Source organism: Lacerta agilis, chromosome 10, assembly GCF_009819535.1.
Source record: "Lacerta agilis isolate rLacAgi1 chromosome 10, rLacAgi1.pri, whole genome shotgun sequence".
In the NCBI taxonomy this organism is placed as follows: Eukaryota; Metazoa; Chordata; class Lepidosauria; order Squamata; family Lacertidae; genus Lacerta; species Lacerta agilis.
Window position 1 is genome coordinate 32,603,256 of NC_046321.1, and position 19,826 is coordinate 32,623,081.

At 42.3% G+C, this 19,826-nt stretch overlaps 1 protein-coding gene across 7 annotated transcripts in view; it reads left to right on the top strand.

Annotated features, from left to right (window-relative positions):
- Positions 1-19,826, top strand: part of ANKS1B (ankyrin repeat and sterile alpha motif domain containing 1B) — a 336,209-nt gene that overhangs the window by 13,533 nt on the left and 302,850 nt on the right. For 6 of the 7 annotated variants that reach the window (XM_033163008.1, XM_033163011.1, XM_033163012.1 and 3 more), the window contains exons 2-3: positions 4,706-4,786; positions 7,281-7,437. In XM_033163008.1, coding sequence (XP_033018899.1) covers positions 4,706-4,786; positions 7,281-7,437 — 238 coding nt within the window. Of the gene's footprint in view, positions 1-4,705; positions 4,787-7,280; positions 7,438-11,960; positions 12,084-19,826 lie in introns of those variants that run through there. The other variant, XM_033163013.1, reaches the window with a different exon arrangement.

The window sequence follows — 19,826 nt, forward strand, 5'->3', positions numbered from 1 at the left end:
ATCATGTAAAAGCAAACAATAGTAAACATAGGCAAATTAGGTGGCAGATACACAAACAATCCAAATCATTCTATTCTACTCATAGCGAAATATTCTTTTCTAGAACTTGATTTCTGTTTTAATATGGGACACATTTCATTCACATTAGTATGCAGGACAGCTATTACATTATTATCCTACAGAGGTATTTATGGCTTTTTCACTTAGGCTAAATATGTTCCTTCAGCACTGGGAAATTAATTAATGTATTGTTTCTTCCTTAGAGGTTAATTTTGGGAGTTCTGTGGCATTTTTTCCAGCATGTTTAGAATACTCTCTTATCCCTGGGAAAAAAATGTAATTTACACATTCCCATTTTAAAACACTGTTTTAAAGCAAGAAATCCCTTCACAACGCAACTATCTTTTTCAGAATGTAGCAGTACTACAAGTCACTTTGAGTCCCCATCAGGGAAACAGCTGGGATATAAATATTGTGGGCATCCATCTGTCTCAATGGAATGTGCCTCCAGGGGTGAAGTTAAACTGCTAGAGAATCACAGTACTTGCTGTGGCTACAGAGACCAGTAACTCATAACTGCTGCCTTCCACTGTGCTGTTTTTGCTGTGTTAGCAGCACCAAATTATCTCTCCAGGATGCAAGATCCACTCCCCTCTCAGCCTCGCTGATGTGGTCCAAAGGAAATAATAGCAATACATTTGGTGCCAACTTGGCTGCAGGCGTTGCCAGAAGGGGGCGTACAAGACACTGTCCAACCATCTTAGGGACTCCAATCTGGATTTGTGTAGGGTTTACTCCTTAGCATTTTCTTCTGAAGATCCCACAGGAGAGTGGGTCTGGATTTTTCCTTGGGGTTTACTCCCAGAGCCTTTCTAATAAATGAGTATAGCTGCAGGGGATACAACAACAACAACAACAACAACAACAACAACAACAACAAGACTATTAGTGGTGCTAAAAAGTAAACACCTTTTCTTATTAGTTTTGCTCATTTCTATCCATATCCTTGCTACTGCCTAAGAATATAAAAGCAGTCTATTTTATCATAGAATCATAGAACTGTAGAGTTGGAAGGGACTCTGAGGATCATCTAGTCCAAACCCTGCAACTTTGGCGTTATCAGCACTACGCTGTAACCAACTGAGCTATCCAGGACAATTACGGTAATTCACTTCAAAATCCAAATCCTTAGGGCATTGGATGCACAGGAAAATAAATTTAAAAGCGACTCAAAGTGTTAAATTTCCCTAGGCATATTTTGAAATTGCACACAGAAAAGTAGCAGAAAATGGTTTCTGCTTTGTCTCCTCAGCATATTCTATTGAATTTCAACAACATCCTTGTATTTCATTTGCCAGGGTCATTTGAAAAAAGTTCCAATACTGATCCTTAGAGAATATTTCTAGTAATTTGTTCCTTGGTTAACAATATTGATTGAACCTGTTTTACAGTTCCTGTGATATTAGTCACCTTACTTAATAATTTATTGTGTGAAACTACTGTGTCCTTTAATGAAAGCCAAATACATTAAATCAGATGTGTTTTCCTTGCCCAGAAAATTTGTTAATATTGTCCAACTCCACCTGACCTCAAATGTATCTAATGCAGGGAAGCCAGGATTAACTTTTGATTATGTTGGTGTGTTGGTCACATTAAATATCCCGACAGGGCAAATCCTTACAAAATCAGAAGGTCCATAAGCTAAATGGCCTCATAGAAAACCAGCAGGAGAGGGAAAAGTTAGAAAGGAGGTTAAGGGCAAGAAAACAACAGCTGAGTCAAGAGGGAACTAAAGCCAGCATCAAGTCTTGGACAGCAAGGTTGTGCATGGAAACATGAAGCAAAGGCTGTGTAAAAGAACAAGCTTGGAGATAAGTAGATTGGGAGTACATGCTGGAAAGTTCCAAGCAAAGTCCAAAATCTGACAAACTCCCTAGATGCAATAAAAAAACAATGGGAGGATGACATAGGATATGAAATCAACCCCACCCAATGGACCAGAATGTGGTCTAAACCCTCCTTTAAATCCATATCAATGAAAAGAAAAGAACTCTCCCTGAAACTAACCTACAGGTGGTACCTAACACCAAGAAAATTAGCACTAATACACCCAGGAACCTCACCAAAATGCTGGAGAGGGTGCACCTCCACAGGCACATACCTCCACATGTGGTGGGAGTGCCCCAAAATCCAACTATTCTGGACAACAGCCACACGAGAAATATGTAAAATAACCAAGCAAGTATTATAAATCACCCCAGAATTGGCCTTACTAAACATCTTTCAAGACGATAATGCCCACCTACACCACAAAGAACTCATAACCCACCTACTTTCAGCAACCAGAAACATCATAACCAGACACTGCAGAGACCTGTCAGGAGTAAGCATGGACCAATGGTACCAAACAGTATGGGAAACAGCCTTACTAGAAAAATTAACCAATAAGCTGAAACTGACATGGGGACAAATAGAAGAAGACGCCTTCACCCCTGTATGGCTCCCTTTTATCACACACACTGCCCAGCTAGACAATGACAAAAATCTACCAGCAGCATACAAATCAATATGGCTAACCTGATCCAAAACAGGCTTGTGATCAGTCTGCATTCACCTTCATATATTATTTGTAAGACGTGCACATCCACATGGAAAATATATACATGATGACTGCAGTTTCTGTAATTCTATCAGCTCTTTTTCAAGCTGCTGCAATTGTACATATCACTGGCCACAAGCTTGTCCCTTATTCTTCCAAGTTGCTGATATGGGGGTTGCTAGCAACTGTGAGCTAGCCCTTAGTTCTGCCATTCTGTGCTCCTGTGATATTTTGGACCAGTTAAGCCATACAGTGCAACCGTCTCATTTTGAGCAGGACATCCTAGATTGACAGAAGCCAACCCAGTTTCTGATGCCAATCTTGGATGTCCTGTTTTTGCTCTCTCTGCCACTGCCTCTGCTGCAGCTGTTGACACACCTTTTTTGGTGCTGTGCTTCCTTATTTCTCCAGTGCCACTTCTGGAAGTACTTGCGTGTGTGGCATGTGTGTGAGTGCCACCAGTGGGGGGGGGCGTAAGGCTGGCTGGTGGCGAGATGGGGTGAATTGGGGTGAGGTAGCTGTGGTAGTGTATAAGGGTGGCCGGTGGTGGGTTGATGCAGGGGGGAGGCTGCGGCAGTGGTGTGTAAGGGCGGCAGGATGATGTGGAGGTGTGAGGGGGAGATTGTGTCCCAATTTGCCCTCCCAGGATGTTGGAGGGAATGCAGTTAGAATTTCTGCTCTTAGAGGCTCGTGAAGCTTGCTGGATCCTAGAATTTTGGAGGGCTATACCTTGTTGCTTGAGTACTGTTCTGTTGATGGCCTGGTTAGTCTATGACACATAAGGTTGATTTTGGCCACTGGTGGTTGGTTCCAGACATGTTTTCTCACAGTCTTGTTGGCATAAATTTCCCTAGTTTATGAACAACCTGAAGCTTATAAAATTGAAAGAGGGATTATTGAGAGAGTTGGCGGTGTTCAATTTATGCCAAGCACAACAGGTTGCAGCATAGATCATTTTTATAAATTTCTCAGTAGAATGGGCAGTTGTAAAGAAATATTTTTATCGGTTGCTATTTTGCCTGAAAAATCTCATTTGATGAGCTCTTCCACCTAGTAAACTCAGATTGTTTCTGTCTGGAATTTGAGAAACTACCATACTTTGCAAACAAGGACTCTGTGAATTGAAAACAGTAACATTATATATACTTTTGTTATCCATGAAAATCTTTTAATAAAAACATTTTTTTAAAAATCACTTATATTTTGTTAAACTTGAACCAAAAATTTGAATGCAGGTCAAACACTGAGATGTAGAAAGCTGGTTTACAGTGACCTAAGGAGAGTCCCAGGGGCCAGATGAAGAGACCCAAAGGGCTGCATTCAGCCCTAGACCTGAGTTTTCCTATATCGGCCCTAGTCATAAGAGGTGGGATGCATCACAGGCAGAATCAGTGTTTGAGCATCTGTACTTGAAAGAACAGCCCCACTTGTATGTTCTGCTGTGATATTTAAGATTGATTAAGAATGTGAAGGGACGCGGGTGGTGCTGTGGTCTAAATCGGAAGGTCGGCAGTTCGAATCCCCGCGATGGGGTGAGCTCCTATTGCTCAGTTCCAGCTCCTGCCCACCTAGCAGTTTGAAAGCATGTCAAAGTGCAAGTAGATAAATAGGTACCGCTCCGGCGGGAAGGTAAACGGCGTTTCCGTGCGCTGCTCTGGTTTGCCAGAAGCAGCTTAGTCATGCTGGCCACATGACCCGGAAGCTGTCTGAGGACAAACACCGGCTCCTTCGGACAATAAAGCAAGATGAGCGCCGCAACCCCAGGGTCATCCGTGACCTGACCTTATGGTCAGGGGTACCTTTACCTTTTAAGAATGTTAAAGAAAATTATGTTTTAGAGATAAGGCTTTTGGATATTAGTCATCTTTCTGAGGTGATAAACTTTTCACATTCAGTTGCTTTAAAAGCTGACCAAAGTGGTATAATCTCCACCACAAGAATATTCTGCTTCTGATTTTTTTGCTTAAATTTATCTTTATTTGTTGGCCAGTGTTTACATTTCAGTGAGCCTCTGTCTGTACATAATGATTATGGCTAATGTCTTTGAAATAAATAAACCCACAAATCTATGTACTTATTGTAATAGAGTTTGTGCTTTATTTTCAGCATCTGGCGAGGACCAAATATAAACTGCACAGATAGTTCGGGTTACACTGCTTTGCACCATGCAGCTTTAAATGGTCACAAGTAAGTGTCAAATGACTATCAATATTATGCCAGTATTACTTTGTGTTAAAAATGTTGGTATTAACCTTCATTAAGTTTAGACATAATCATATTTTTGTGTGCACCAAGCTTTAGTAAACTGCCCTACTTAGAACACCTGTCCCACTTCTGCTGTTGTAGCATCCACCCCCATTTTCGTGTGTACAAAATAATTTTGTTCTCCCTTTCTTTAGCGAGAAAATTGAATTTGGTTAACAGCAAGCATATTTAAAACACAGTTTAGAGCCCATTTTGGGTTCTAATCTGGGCAATGATAGTGGTGAAGAAATCACCACCATCATTGCATCCACTCAGTTTCAACCATGGAACTATTCTACATAGGTAAAGGTATTTTGCAATGTGACTAGGGTGAAGATTGATTGGAATCTTCCTGCTTGGACCATGGCTATATACATAATAAAATGCAGCAAGGTGATTTTGTCATTGCTGTGTTTCAAGTTGTTTGTATCAGTCTTAGAGTTGTCTTTCTTGGAGCTGCCTGTCAGCACGTAAGCAGATTTTCTGGTTGATTGCAGTGCCTGGTATTATTTGGTTGCTGGCTGAGTGGATACAGCTGGGGTGTCAGTGTGGAGTAATGTGCCACACTAGAAGAGTTCACTTCTTTGGGTTACCACTTCAGGGAAACACAGGGACAGGGGTGTCCCACAGTGTCAGCTAGGATATAGAATTGTAGGCCAGACACTAGAGGAGACAGGCCTGTCACCTTCACCCACGGTGACAGCCTGGTTGAGGGGAAGTTTTATTTGGTGGGGTTCCCTCTGAGTGAGAGGCAGAGGGGAGAATTTTAGTGGATGTAACATCTTCCATCTGACATTGTAGGATGTCTTAGTTTACTATCTGTAGGCCTAATCTCCCAGATGTTTATAGGGATGGAAGGAAATGGTGATGAAATGTGTCAGCAGCTAGTAGGAAGGGTGGGCAGCTAGCAGAAAGTGGCAAAGATGCTGCTCCAGTTCCAGTGCAGAGGAAGGTATAGTTGGAATGAAGGGACTGACTACCATCTGCAGTGGAGGCCTATATGTTTGGTTTTGGTTCCTTGTTCCAGCCACCCAACATCTCTGGAAGGTACTGGTAGCATTTCCACTGAGCCCTCCAGTCTGCTGGTGCTGTTACTGAATACCAAATCAATCCTTAATAAGACCAAGGTCATCCTAGGCTTGATTGCGAGATTTGGGTGAGTGAGCTTGACCTTATCCATCTGTGCCCACCTGGGTACTTGGTTCAACACCAACCTAGACTAGGGCATTGAGAGGGAGAGTTTGCTGTTGTCCACAATAAATATACTTTATTACAATATCCTTGAACATAAAACCTCTTGACCTTAATATAGATTTAGAGGGTCTGCACCTGGTGTTGGGCCAAAGAGACAGATGCTGCTGGTCTACTGACCACCCTGTACCCCATCAGCACCCCTGATTGGGCTCTGGCACTGGGGGCGGGAAGCAGGCGGGGGCAGGGTTGGCGTGCGTTCTGGGGGTGTGGCGTGCTGCCCGCGGGGGCGTGGTGTATGTTCTGGGGGCTGGGCGCGCCGAGATAGAACCCTATCAGGATCCCGCTTCCTGGGGCACCCCGTCCCCTACGCCCTACCCTTCCTACGCCAGTGGTTACAAGGGCTGATATTTAGTATTCTGGAGGAAAAGAGAAAGGACAGCGGTAGTAAAGCTGGTATTAGTGCTTATCCATAGGCAGTGGTCTGAGATGAGCTGGGAATCAGGGGGTAGAAATTGTATTAGAGTATCAGAGTGAGGGGACAAAGTCAGTCAGGACTAATGGACAAATGTGGAGGCATGACTGAAGAGAAAGCAAAAACTGAAGGACAAAACAGGAAAAAAGTTCAAAGAGGAGAAAACATCAAAGAGCAAGCCAGAAGTCAAAACCAACCAAAGGATACAGAACCAACTAAAGGATAAAGCTCAGAAAGACTATGTTTCTCAGACAAGACTCAACTGTAACTAGAAACCTTCATATTCCTTCCTGTCCAGGAAGATGCAGTGGTCTTTCTGATGTCATTCAAGGAAACTTTGCAGCTAGTGGATTGCTGAGCAGAGTCAAGGCAAGTAAGGGACTGCTGATATTAAATTGTTAACCATCCAGAACTTTAGCTGCAAGCCTCGGGTATATCAAATGTTTATACTCCCTGTAATCTGTCTCTTAAAATATGGATATTATCTTTGCTCTTTTGATATCATTATGAATATCTGTGGAATACCCAAGGAGAACAAACCTTCTGTGATTATGAAATATCTACTCTCTTATCCTGTGAGATATAATTCTTACAACCATTTGCAAATGTCGTACCGATACTAGCTTCTTTGCACTTGTGTTGCTGTCATTTGAGTAAAGACAATGCTGTGCTTGTTTGGTTCCAATATATCATGACAATATGTGCTCTGATAAACCAGCTTTACAAAGAAACCTTGTTGTCAATCCTTAGCTCATATTTTATGTTTTTCAGGGATGTAGTTATCAAATTACTTCAGTTTGAAGCATCAACTAATGTGGCAGATAATAAAGGGTATTTTCCTATACACCTGGCTGCTTGGAAAGGAGATGTAGAGATTGTGAAGATTCTTATCCATCATGGGCCATCACATTCCAGAGTGAATGAACAGGTGACGTTATTAAATATATTTGTTTATGTCTTCAGAAAACACAAGTAAGTATAATTTTATTCTTACAGCTATATGGACGGATTCATGAAGCTTCATGCTTAAAAAATTATATCGTTGCGAAGAAGGATCATTGTGTTTGTAGAGCCATATGGATAGGCCAGTTAATTTTAAAATAGCAGACATTAGCATTTAAACAGTTCTTATCATTATTATTATTATTGGATTGTATTCAGCATAGCCTTATTTGACAGCTCTCATGACTATTGAGGCATTGATACTGTTCAGTAGTGGATGGTGCAGAGGGGTAGTTCCTGGGAGTTCATCATGGTGTATATGCACTAGCAGAGCCAATCTGGCACTCCTGCCAGTGTGTTCACACAGCATCAACCTTCTCATCACCTTACACTCCCTCTCTCCATCCCAATAAGCAGCAGCAACTCGATTGTTGGAAGGACAGGTGAACACTGCTGCCCCACCATGTCATTTACTACTGGTACTATTACTGTACTACTAAGTAGTAGTAGGGTCTGCTACTATTGAATTCTTTACAGCCAAGCAGTGTAGTCCCGTGGTTTTTTTAAAAAAGAATTTTGTATTTCAGAATCACTGTGTGTTGTAGATTTTCAACCTAGGTGATGTGATGTTGTATGCTAATAATCTTTTTAAACCAAGAAATAAAAAATCAGTGATTTCATACCATTTTAAAGGCCTCTGAGCTCTGTTGTATATTGCAGACTTCTTCACAGCCTAGCACTACACAACATTATACTGAATATCAAGGCTGCCTTTCTTAAAATGAGATAAGATGCCCCCCAAATCTTTATAATTTTGTATATTTTTAGAAGATATTTATTACCATAGCATGTGATACTCAAAACTATTGCCATTGTCTATACTGTATGTACATGGATTCCTGATCAATATAATGAATCTACATGAATCTAATGGAAACATGTATATCCAATGAAATCCCACAATGTCTGAAAACAAAATTCATACACCAGGAATTCTTATTAGCATCTTCTTGTTCCATTACTTCTTCCTTAAAGAGGAATGCACCAACATCAGCCATACTATTTTCAGATTTTTCCAGAACAGCAGGAGTTGTGCTTTTAGGGAAAAGTTGCCAGACATGATAGGATGATAGGATAGGAGAAATTAGGGTTCGTTCACACACACACACACACACACACACACACACCATAAGGAAGAGGGTAGCGTATTACACAGAAAACAGAAAGTGTCTGATGTAAGGTATTATTTTAATTATTATTATAATGATTTTAACTCACTGCTTTATAACTACGAGAGTTTTTTCTTTTACATTTGCATACTGTTACAGACACTAAGTGTTTCGTTAAATCAACAAATATGGAAATGTTTTCAGTTTTGCTCAGGAGGAATATATATGAAAGTAAGGAAGGAGACTTAACTACCCTCTCACATCAGGATCTATTCAGTAATAGCTAGTCAAAATGTAAAATAGATGAAAATGTGCTGAGTGCAGAGAGAAATAAAAATGGGCTGTATCCAGAGGTTTCTTCAATGATGGAAGGCACCTTAATCCAATGGTACTGGGAGGGAGGTATCTTTTTCAGGTTCTCTTGTCCCTTTGGCTGAGAGGTAGCACAAATGGTTTCAAAGAAGCAGGCAGAACTGGTAAAAATTGCCTCCCTATTCTGTCCTTAACTGAATAAAAGAGCTGTTCATCAGTGAAGGGCACCACTGAATACATCCCAGTATGGTGAAATGAATACTCTTTTAAAAAGGGATTTTGCATATGGCTATGGCTTGTCCAGGTTTGTTGTTGATGAAAAGAACTTTACAAATAAAAAAGTGTGGAATGACATTGTTTTAAAACAATGAAATGGGTTATTTTAAATGAAAAAATAGTTGATATGGGAATTTATATTTTCAGAACATAAGAACAATCTGATGATTTTAGACAAGCAAAACTGGGATTTGTTAATGTCTTTTGAAATCAGCTGTATGGAACTTAGATTTTAATAACATAAAAATCACAGTAAAATACCGGTAGTTACATTAGCAGATAATTTTTATTGAGCGGAAACTGTTTGGAGTCTCTTAGCACATTGGTTTCAATGCTTCCTTTAGATGCTTTCTCCTATTGCTACATATTAAAAAATAAATAAAAGTGCAGTAATAAGATCATTCTTTTCTGAGCTAGGAAAACCTAGGCAATAATTTCCTTTCCTTGGATTAAAAATAAGGAGAAATTTTGTGTGAATTGCTCCTGTAACTGCTCATCTCTTAACAGTACAGTAGATTACTTTTGTCTTCTCATTCTTGTTGCACCCTCTAGTGGTCCTTATTAGTCTCCTTCATACTGATCCTAATGAGAAAGCTACAAGATTTTGGAGGCGTTTGACTCTTAAATCTGGAGTTTCAGAGTAATTAAAGCAGCTCCTATTCACAACAATGGCATGAGAACAATAAATCTGCTATCTTTGATTTATGTAAATGACAATGGAGGCTTCTTCCCTTGCTGTTGAGCTTTTTATCTGAGATTGCTGGATTGCAGATGCTAAGGTGCTACAATCCGTAAACTAGGAGAGAGAACAGAGGATAAACCGTGTAGAGGGGGTGGTGTTTAACGATGGCTAGGAGTATGAAACTAGGAAATAAATATAGAAATATGTTGGGGAGGAACAATCAGGGCAGTAACTGGGGAGGGGGGAACCTTAGGCACGCTGTTGCAGTTATGATAAAAATAGTTAAGGAAAGAAATATAGAAAATACAGAGATGAAATACAGAGATGGCAGGTATTAGGAAGATTGTAACAGAAACAAACGTAATAGCTAATTGTATTGGTACTGCCTTCATCCACTTTTAATAGGAAGGAAATGCCTTAATCATATATGTATAAACCATGTGGGATGAACCTTCTGTCTAGCATGTGTAATCATTATGTGTCATTACAGTGTATTTGTTTCATCTTTTATTTCTTTCATTTAATTTAAGAAGTTGAGTAATTCTCTTCCTTATGCGATGACATCTTAAATATGTCTATTCATTGACAGAGGTGTCAATAGTTTTAATTTATTGTGAGTTGCCTTGGAGGCTTGCTGTCAAGCAGAAAGGCTGGAAACAAATATTGTGAATAAATAATAAAATCAGGGGTTTTATTTTTTAAAATATTGAAGTTATGTGACATCAGAATTAATGTAGATAAAATATGTTTCATTAAAATCACCTGTCCTCTTAGTTTATATATTGATCAAGTGATCATTAATCTTAAGCGGAAGACATTTTGCTTTGAAAAACTATCCAATATTACGTTAAAAGCATAATTTTTCTAGGTAACACAGATGATCTCAGTGTCGCACTTTATAATTTATTTAGGCTCTTTTTTATTAGATATAGTAAGATTTTAAAAAATCAGAACATGTATATTTATTGTTCATTTTGGTACATTATATTTAACAAACAATATAAAACTCTTTCAGGTTTTCCTTAAAGGAATTAATTCTTCTATTGGGGCTTATATGGTTCACCTTTTGTCATTATATTTAATCAGTGCTTTTTTTCAGCTGGAGCGCACCGGAGCATAGTTCTGGCATCTCTCAGGTGGGCCCCATTGTGGGCTGGCACTCCCCCGGCCTGCTTCTTGCCTTTACATACTTCTGAGAAGCCCAAAATGAACATTTCAAGTCAAAACAGAAGCTGGCCAGTGTGTGCAAGTCTACACTTGTTTAAAAAAATCTATGACTTCACCTAGCTCCTAGCCGCTCCTAGATGCGATTGGTCAAGCTATGGGCATGGCCAATTCATATAACCCTTTATTCAACCCATTTCCCATCTAGCAGTGGCAGGATTTAAGCTTTCCAGCCAGTCTCAAGCATTGCACATGCACCCAAGGGTATTTCTGAGCTGCCCTAGCCACCCGCTTGAATCTAAGAGAACAAGGGAGGCAGGGTGCATTTATTTGGCCTGCACCAGAACCAGAGGCGACCCCCAAACCAGCTAGGGAGACAGCCTGCTGCAGTTCTTAGCACCTCCGTGGACAGCGAACACTGCTGTTGTCAAACTGGCATCCATTCAAGGCTGCCCTGAGTTGCCTCGCGACTTACTGGAACAACTTCATGAGGAGTTCCATCACCTGTTTTTCCTTGAAAAAAAGCACTGTATTTAATATACTACAGAGTTAGTTTTTGTGGACATAATTCAGCACTTTAGTTAAAAAAATCTTTATACAAGTTTAGGTTCTAACATGAAGGCGTATGCAGTCCCTACAGTATGCAAAGGTGAAAGTGAACTGAATGCACACCACAGCAAACCTTTCTGATATGATAACATATGTCTAGAAGGTCTCATTTTAAACTAGCTGATAAGAAAATGTAGAGGAGGTTTCAACAATTTCCCTGTTCTCCATCTTTTTTATCCCTTGTGTGTCTTACTCTGTATATCAGTTATTTCCTACCTTCCTTATTTCTCTCTCTCTCTCCCCCTCCTTGCTCTCTACTTTCCCTTCCTCTTTTTTTTTTCTTTTTCTGTTTCTTAGGGTCAACTCAGCAGTTGCAGTAGAACTGCAACAGAGGTGTTTTACCAATGACACTGACACTAGATTGAAATTGACTAGACATTCACAGTTTTAGTCAGTTTCAATCTGCATCTTGAGTCCCAGGTAATGTCCTTCAAAATTTTCTTGCAACATGCTATTCCATTTCTTCTGCACTAGTTTTTTCATGTACATTGAATTGGGTAGAACATACTACCTAATCTCAATGTGTGCTTTTTCAAGTACATCTTTTGTCCCTCTAAATTACACACATCTTAGAACTCCCTGTATCTACACAAGGCTGTGGTATACCTCACTGCCTATTTGAAGCATATGGTTATGCATGCATGGCTTATGGTATACTCATTACGCTTGTGGCTGAAACTATGTTCCACTATGTTTTGGATAGGTAGATTATTTGTTTGTTTGATAAAGACCTCTTTGTCAAAAGTTTATTCATTTAAAATACAAATAGCTTGAGAAATGGGGGGCCAAGTAAATTCCTGGTAATTCTATTAATGATAATGCCTGTTTAGGTAAGTAAGTAAGTAAGTAAGTAAGCAAGTAAGTAAGTAATAACCAGGCTGAAATGGCAAAACTGAAAAATAAGATTTGCTAGCATACAGTTTACTGGCATGTTATTTGCCATAAATTTCCATTGACAAAGGAGAGCAAGGTAGGTTGAATTTTTTCTTCATAGAGCTGCTCCAAAGAACTAAAAAAATGGCCCAAATATAGAACATGCCACAGGATTCAGCCATTCTCTGCAGTCATTAAGCTATTCTGTTCCTAGGAAGTAGTGACTGATTGCTTTGGCTGTCTATAACTCTATGTTCATTATTTCTCCCCCCTGTTCAGTTTCACTATACCCTTCCTTAGCCACTGGCAGTATTGTCTTAGTGACAGACTTTATAGCAGGGAAAATTAATTCAACATATAAAGGGCATTGAATTTTCAATCCCACATACTTGCCTCTGCCAATTCATGCCCATGTTCTTTTCTCAACAAAATTGACCAGGAAACAACAAAACATTTTATTGTACTTTGTCAGTTCATTCATCCAAATCTGTTTTGAAAATCTGATAATTTCCTCCTATTTTGTACTAAAAGGAAAGGTGCTTCTGATTCCTCTTCTTTTGAGATTTTAGCCAAATTCAGAATATTTACTTGATAAGATCAGCACCTACAATATTTTATTTGAAGCAAATATTATTTTATCAAAGAAAAAAACATTTTAAATAAATACTGTAAACAGTAACACAGTACTTGGAGAAAAAACATGCAGCTGCCAAACTTTATCATGCATGGCTAGTTCTTATAGCAGCTTTGTCTTAAATAAAAGTTACCCGTAGGTTAAATGTATACATGTGTGTTGGTACTAAATTAAAACACTTGATTAAAACAAGTGTTTGGAACTTTCTTTTCTACTTCTGGAAGGGGTTGTTTGTAGTTAAACTTGGTAATTCAAACTACAATAGCACTGTATAGAACATACCTGTTCAAATGTCTACTGTAGAGTTCCAATTTCTGTTGCAATATCTGATATTCTACTATCAACCTCAAATAAATATCTAGTGTTCATTATTTAGAAAGACATATTTGCTGAGCAATACTGCTCTCCTTTCCCCAAATCCACAGTTCTGGAATGGGTTAGGATGAGGCAGAGATGTCTCTTTATCAGACACACCCAGCAGGGATGCTATGCTGCTGCACAGTCCCTTGCTGCAACCACCGAAAGCACAGTGGGGTGCGTATGGGTGGTAATTCCTCTGGCACTAGCCTTTGGAAGACAAAAAAATGAGATGTTGGGGGATGCTGGGTAGGGTCACTGGTGGATTGCATAGATCCAAAGATGGAGCAAAAAGTGAAAAGTAGCCATCCACTAGGGATGTCATTTTAGGGTGTGATTTTTTTTTTTGCAGAATTCTTCAGTGAGATGACCTAAAAATATGATTTTGGGTGTAAGGAATTCAAATCTGTTATTATTTTTGTGACTGGACAACATTTAGCTTGGTAAATCTATGTTCGATTAAAAAGCACATAAACTGCTCTCGGACAATCAAAGAATTTTAATTTTACCATCTGAAGTGTCAGGTAATGCTATAAAAATAAAATCTTGGAATAAAACATATCCTACTTAGCATACAGCATTACCTTGTAATAAAAAAAGAACATGTCAGGTTTTCTGGGCATCTTAGAGTTAATGATGCAAGAGGCGTTCTGATCCTGGGAGTTTAGCCTTGCCCACTGTAATACGGGCACTTTTCCTTTGTCTAGAAAAGGGGAGGTTTGGTTTCACTTTCCCCCTCTGCATTCATTCTGCCTTATTGTTTTGTGTTACTGCTGAATGTTAGTTTGCTGCAAGCATGCAGCTCAAGTCTGGAGGACTTGTGTGTGTGTGCTACTAAATAAAGTCTAGTTTAGTTTAGTAGCACTGGCGTCTGTCAAGTTATTTCACGACGCCACGGAGAAGCAGACCTAAAAAGCCATCGTGACGCTGTGCTTAACTCTGCAACTGGAGAACGCTAAGGGCGAAGCAGAAGTGTGCCTGGGCGCCATTGATGTCGGAGACGATCGTAAAGGTGATTGATTGCAGTGCCGGCCAGCAGCACTACTTGGGTCAAAGTTTTTATGACCCAATATCAACACTATCCAAGACAGGTTATGGCTTAATGGCTTAATTGCTTTATTGCCAAGAAGCTACACTTTGATGGCGAGGCGTCCTGAGGAGATTGATTGCCAGGACGGGAGGTCTGCATGTCTGCTGGGCCGGCAGCCGATAGTCCAGCTGGAGGACTGTTTTGTGCCATGCTTTTGAGGCACAAAGCAGGGAAACCTCGCTGGTGAAGAGAAGCCGTTTTCCGGAGCTGGGAGCTGAGAGGCGAGTGCTGAGTTTGCAGCCACGTGAGTTACCTCAAGCCCCAGGGGGGAGATGGCGCAGTCCCATGATAGTTTCGTGCCACCTTTTCCAAGGTTGGATGGGAGAAACTGGCAAGATTGGGCCAAGAAAATGGAGATATTTCTGATTGCTAAAGATCTTTGGACTTGTACTCAGAGCCCACCAGTTCAAGCCCCTGCTGCTGAAGCTGCTGCAGCACTTAAGAAAGACCAGAGGGCTACTGCTCACATAGTCATGGGCATAGAGGAAGAGCTGATGGTGCACATAGACGCTGCCACTAATGCCCACCAAATTTGGGAGTGTCTTAAGCGTGTGTTTCAAAGAACGTCAGCTGGTGCCAAACTTCATACAACTAGACAGCTGTTTGAGTTACGTTTGCAAGAAGGAGGCTGTGTGCGTCAACATGTGGCCAAAATGCTGGCACTCTTCAACAAGTTGAGACAGCTGAATGTTCCTTTTTCAGAGGAACAAAAGGTCTATATCCTTTTGAGCTCACTAGACCCCAGTTATGAGACTCTTTCCCTAACGCTGGAGTCCATGCCTGCAAGCCAGTTGAATCTGGACTATGTTACTGGGAGGCTGCAGGACGAACAGGACCGGAGGCAGAGAGAGAAAGGGAAAGCTGTTAAGGGGGGTTGCTTTTTGCCTAAGCCCAGGAGTGGAGAAAACGCTGAGAGCTCTGTTAAAGCTTTTGCAGCTAAGCGCTGTTATCTGTGCCATTCTGATAAACATCTTCAGGCAGACTGCGATCAGGCTGACTTCAAAGATGGTTTCCATGGCAACCGGGAGATGAAAGGAAGACCACGTCGTGGGAGAAGAGGACCTTCCAGAGCAAGCAGAGGAGGGGCTGGAGCCCACTGCAAAGCAGCTGCATATGCTTTGGTTGGAAAGACAGTTGCTACCCCCAAGCTGCGTTGGTTAATAGACAGTGGTGCGGGGAGACATCTAGCGCCACCTAGCAGCCAGTTGCGGAACTGCAGGCCGATCCAAGATGCAACTGCAGTCACTCTGGCTGATTCAACCACAAGACCTGTTACTAAAACTGGTGTTATGTTCATGCCTTGTCTTAATGATGATATTGATGTGTATGTTTTAGATGGTATGAAATTTGGTTTACTTTCTGTTTCAGCTTTAGACAATGCAGGTTATCTGGTCAGTTTTGGGAACCAGGTATGCACCATCTCCAAAGATGGGAAACAATTGGTCCAGGTGAAAGGCCATGATGGGGTGTATATGCTGGAAACTGACAACAGCGCCACAGAGAGGGCGCAGGGTGCTGAAACAAGTAATGGCATCTCTGAGGAGACTCAAGCTCAGTATGCCAACTTACCCACGCATGATCAGTGTTTGCATTTATGGCATCGCAGATTCTCGCACGTGAATTGGAAATATGTGCGCAAACAGGTAGAGTGCACTGATGGTTGTAAAATGAAGGAGTGCTCCAAGTTTCTAGACTGTAGAGCTTGTAAAAGAGCCAAAGTGCATTCTTGCAGCTACCCATCGTCTGATAGGGTGACCAAACAAGCTTTCGAGCTTGTGCATGCGGATCTCTGTGGTCCGATGGGGGTGCCAAGCATGGGTAATTCTCGTTATGTTCTTTGTCTCACTGATGATTTTAGTCGAGCAGGATGGATTTTCACGCTCAAAGACAAGGGGCAAACAGCGAAGGAGATTATAGAATGGGTGAAAGCAGTAGAGGTGGAATTTGGAACCCGCGTGAAAGCGTTTCAGACAGACCGAGGCACAGAATTTACTGCATCTAAGCTGCAGGATTTCTTTCGTGCCAAAGGTATCAAGCATAGAAAAACTGCTCCTTATTCTCCTCAAGAGAATGGTGTTTCTGAGAGGAGGAATAGAACAATGCAGGAGGCAGTAGATGCTCTCTTGTTTGATTCAGGCTTGCCAAGATGCTATTGGGCTGAAGCCTGGAGAACTGTCTGCCACACTCTTAACAGGACATACAGTTCCGTGATAGGGACCACGCCCTACTTTCTACTTTATGGAAAGAAGCCCAAGGTCCACTATTTTCGGACTTTCGGGGCAGAAGCTTGGGTTCTTATCCCCAGACATTTACGTAGAAAGGGCAGTCCAAGATCGCAAAAGTTGATTTTCTGTGGCTACGAGACAGGTTCGAAAGCCTGGAGATTTGCTTTCCCAGATGGCGATCGTTCACGAGTCATAATCAGCAGGAGCGCTGAGTTTTGTGAGCAGCAAGGCTGGAAAAGGATTCACGGAAATCCTGAGGTGCTCACAGATCCGTTCAGCGATCTTGACTATGAAGATCAGCCAGTTACATCAGCTAGTCGTGCAGAAGGTGGTCAACCTGCTGGTGTTTCGGGCCGCATTCCCGAACACGACCAGGGTGCAGTGTCAGAGGGGGCAATCCCAAAGAGACAGATGAAGACAGAAACAAGGAGTGCACCCACATCTCCAGAAGTAGCTAGGAGAGGCAAGCGAGGTAGGTCTCCAAGGTCTCCAACAGGGAAACCCAGTCCAGGGGGACATAGCAAGCGCAGTAGGTCGCTTGGTGGTTCACCAGGCGCCAGGGACTCCCAGGCTGAGTCTAGCACGTCTGGGTCAGGGGGCGAGTCACCGGTGGTGCCACGGCGTTCCAAGCGCACTACAAAGGGGAAACCTCCTGACAGGTTCCAAGCCACTAATGTTTGGGCTGGTTTTGCTCACTGCGAACCGGAAAGTTTCGCTGAGGTGCAGAGATTACCTCAGGCAGAATCCAGCAAGTGGCAACAAGCAATGGAGAAAGAACTTAGTGCCTAGTACAGGAAGTGTGTGAGAAGTGTTACCTACCCATCACCATATGGGAGGATAACCAGCCATGCTTGAAGTTGGCTGAATCCGGTCAATTCAACGCACGAACCAAACACCTGGATATTCAGTTCAAAAATGTGCATGAGAGCGTTAGGACAAATGTGGTCAAGCTGAAATATTGTCCTAGCGAAATGAATCTTGCCGATGGATTCACAAAGCCCTTGAGTTTCCAGAAACACGAAGTTTTCTGTGATGGGTTAAATGTTGAATGAAATGTATATATGTCTACCCAGGATTGCGAACGAGAGGGGGTGTCAGGTTTTCTGGGCATCTTAGAGTTAATGATGCAAGAGGCGTTCTGATCCTGGGAGTTTAGCCTTGCCCACTGTAATACGGGCACTTTTCCTTTGTCTAGAAAAGGGGAGGTTTGGTTTCACTTTCCCCCTCTGCATTCATTCTGCCTTATTGTTTTGTGTTACTGCTGAATGTTAGTTTGCTGCAAGCATGCAGCTCAAGTCTGGAGGACTTGTGTGTGTGTGCTACTAAATAAAGTCTAGTTTAGTTTAGTAGCACTGGCGTCTGTCAAGTTATTTCACGACGCCACGGAGAAGCAGACCTAAAAAGCCATCGTGACGCTGTGCTTAACTCTGCAACTGGAGAACGCTAAGGGCGAAGCAGAAGTGTGCCTGGGCGCCATTGATGTCGGAGACGATCGTAAAGGTGATTGATTGCAGTGCCGGCCAGCAGCACTACTTGGGTCAAAGTTTTTATGACCCAATATCAACACTATCCAAAACAGAACATTAGAAAGTAATGTCATCAGTTAATAAGAAATTTAAGCAACAAGTTTTATCAAGTGTTGCATTGATTCATTATTGGACATCAGCTGTCATTTTGCTTCTTGGCGTCTGATGTAGCCCTCATGTTTCTCATGTGTATACACCCTGTCTGCTGCCTCTGTGACTTGTTTCACACACTTCTCTGTAGACTGACCATAGCAGGGCCACTGTGGAACTTGCATGGGCTCATCAATAAACTTATATGCGTGGACAGGCGGAGTCCCCCAAACCCCATGTGACCCCTGAGTGGAATAATGAAACAAGACAACGTGCTATGGGATTAAATTGGCCACAACTTTATTAAAATTCAGATGTAGGGAGACCTTGGCTCAGGCATTGGGCGTTTATCCCTCCCAGCTCCCAGCCAGGGATCTGGGAGACTTCAGGGTTGTCCAGAATGTGTGGGGATTAGGCTAGCTCTGGAGAACATATGTTCAAGCAGAGAGCCTGCCCCCCATTCGCCACTGCTGGAGGCACCGCAATGGGGGCAGGGGGTGACCGCCCCACCCCCACCCCCATTTAGGAAGATGACTAAAGGATTCCACCCAAGGCCTGAAACTGCCACCCGAGAACACAACACGGCCTGCTGAGGCTGGAGGGCTGCTGGACCTAGAGTGCCCTCTGGCTGCCCCTCCTCTGGGTGCAGCTTGGGTGGGTTTTGAATGCTCCCCCCCCCAGTTGTGCGCTCCTTCCGTTGCATGGCAGCCTGTCCCTGGGCTGACTTGGAGGGTGCACCCCTTCTAGTGCCCCTTCTAGTGCAGGGAGGGGAAACAACCTGGCGCTTTGGTGGCATGGTGCAAGGCTAGATGAGCTGTATAGGCAGGACAATCAACTAAGAGTAAGGGAGAGGTTGTTAGCGGACTGCCCTAGACACTGAAATGCGGACATGCTGTTGTGGGATAGCTAAGGGTGCCAAATTTGAAAAACAAAATTAAAAGGGGAGGGGGATTATGAGGTAAGAACTGAGTCTCAGCAAGAATCACTACCGAAGGCTTATTCACTGAGGAAGTCCAGCGATGTTCTCCGTAGAAGCTCTGGAGCCAGACTGCCGCCTCCCACGTAGCTACACCTTCTATTGTGTGGGCAGGGTGGTCCCTCGCCCTTTATCTGGCCAGTCCCCTGGCAATGCCTCCCAAGGCGGGATAGGGCAATTGGCGGAGGTAAGTGGAGACCCCCAGGTATCGAGCATGGGGAGGAAGAAGCCTGTCCGAACTACCAGGAGCCGCAATGGGATCCAGGGGGCTGTGCGCGACCACGCAAAAGTCGCCCCCCCCATTTGATGTGGGGAGCGGTCATTACCAAGCAGAACTAAATTATATTAAATTAACCAAAATATCCCCAAGTTATGTTTTAACTTTTTAACTC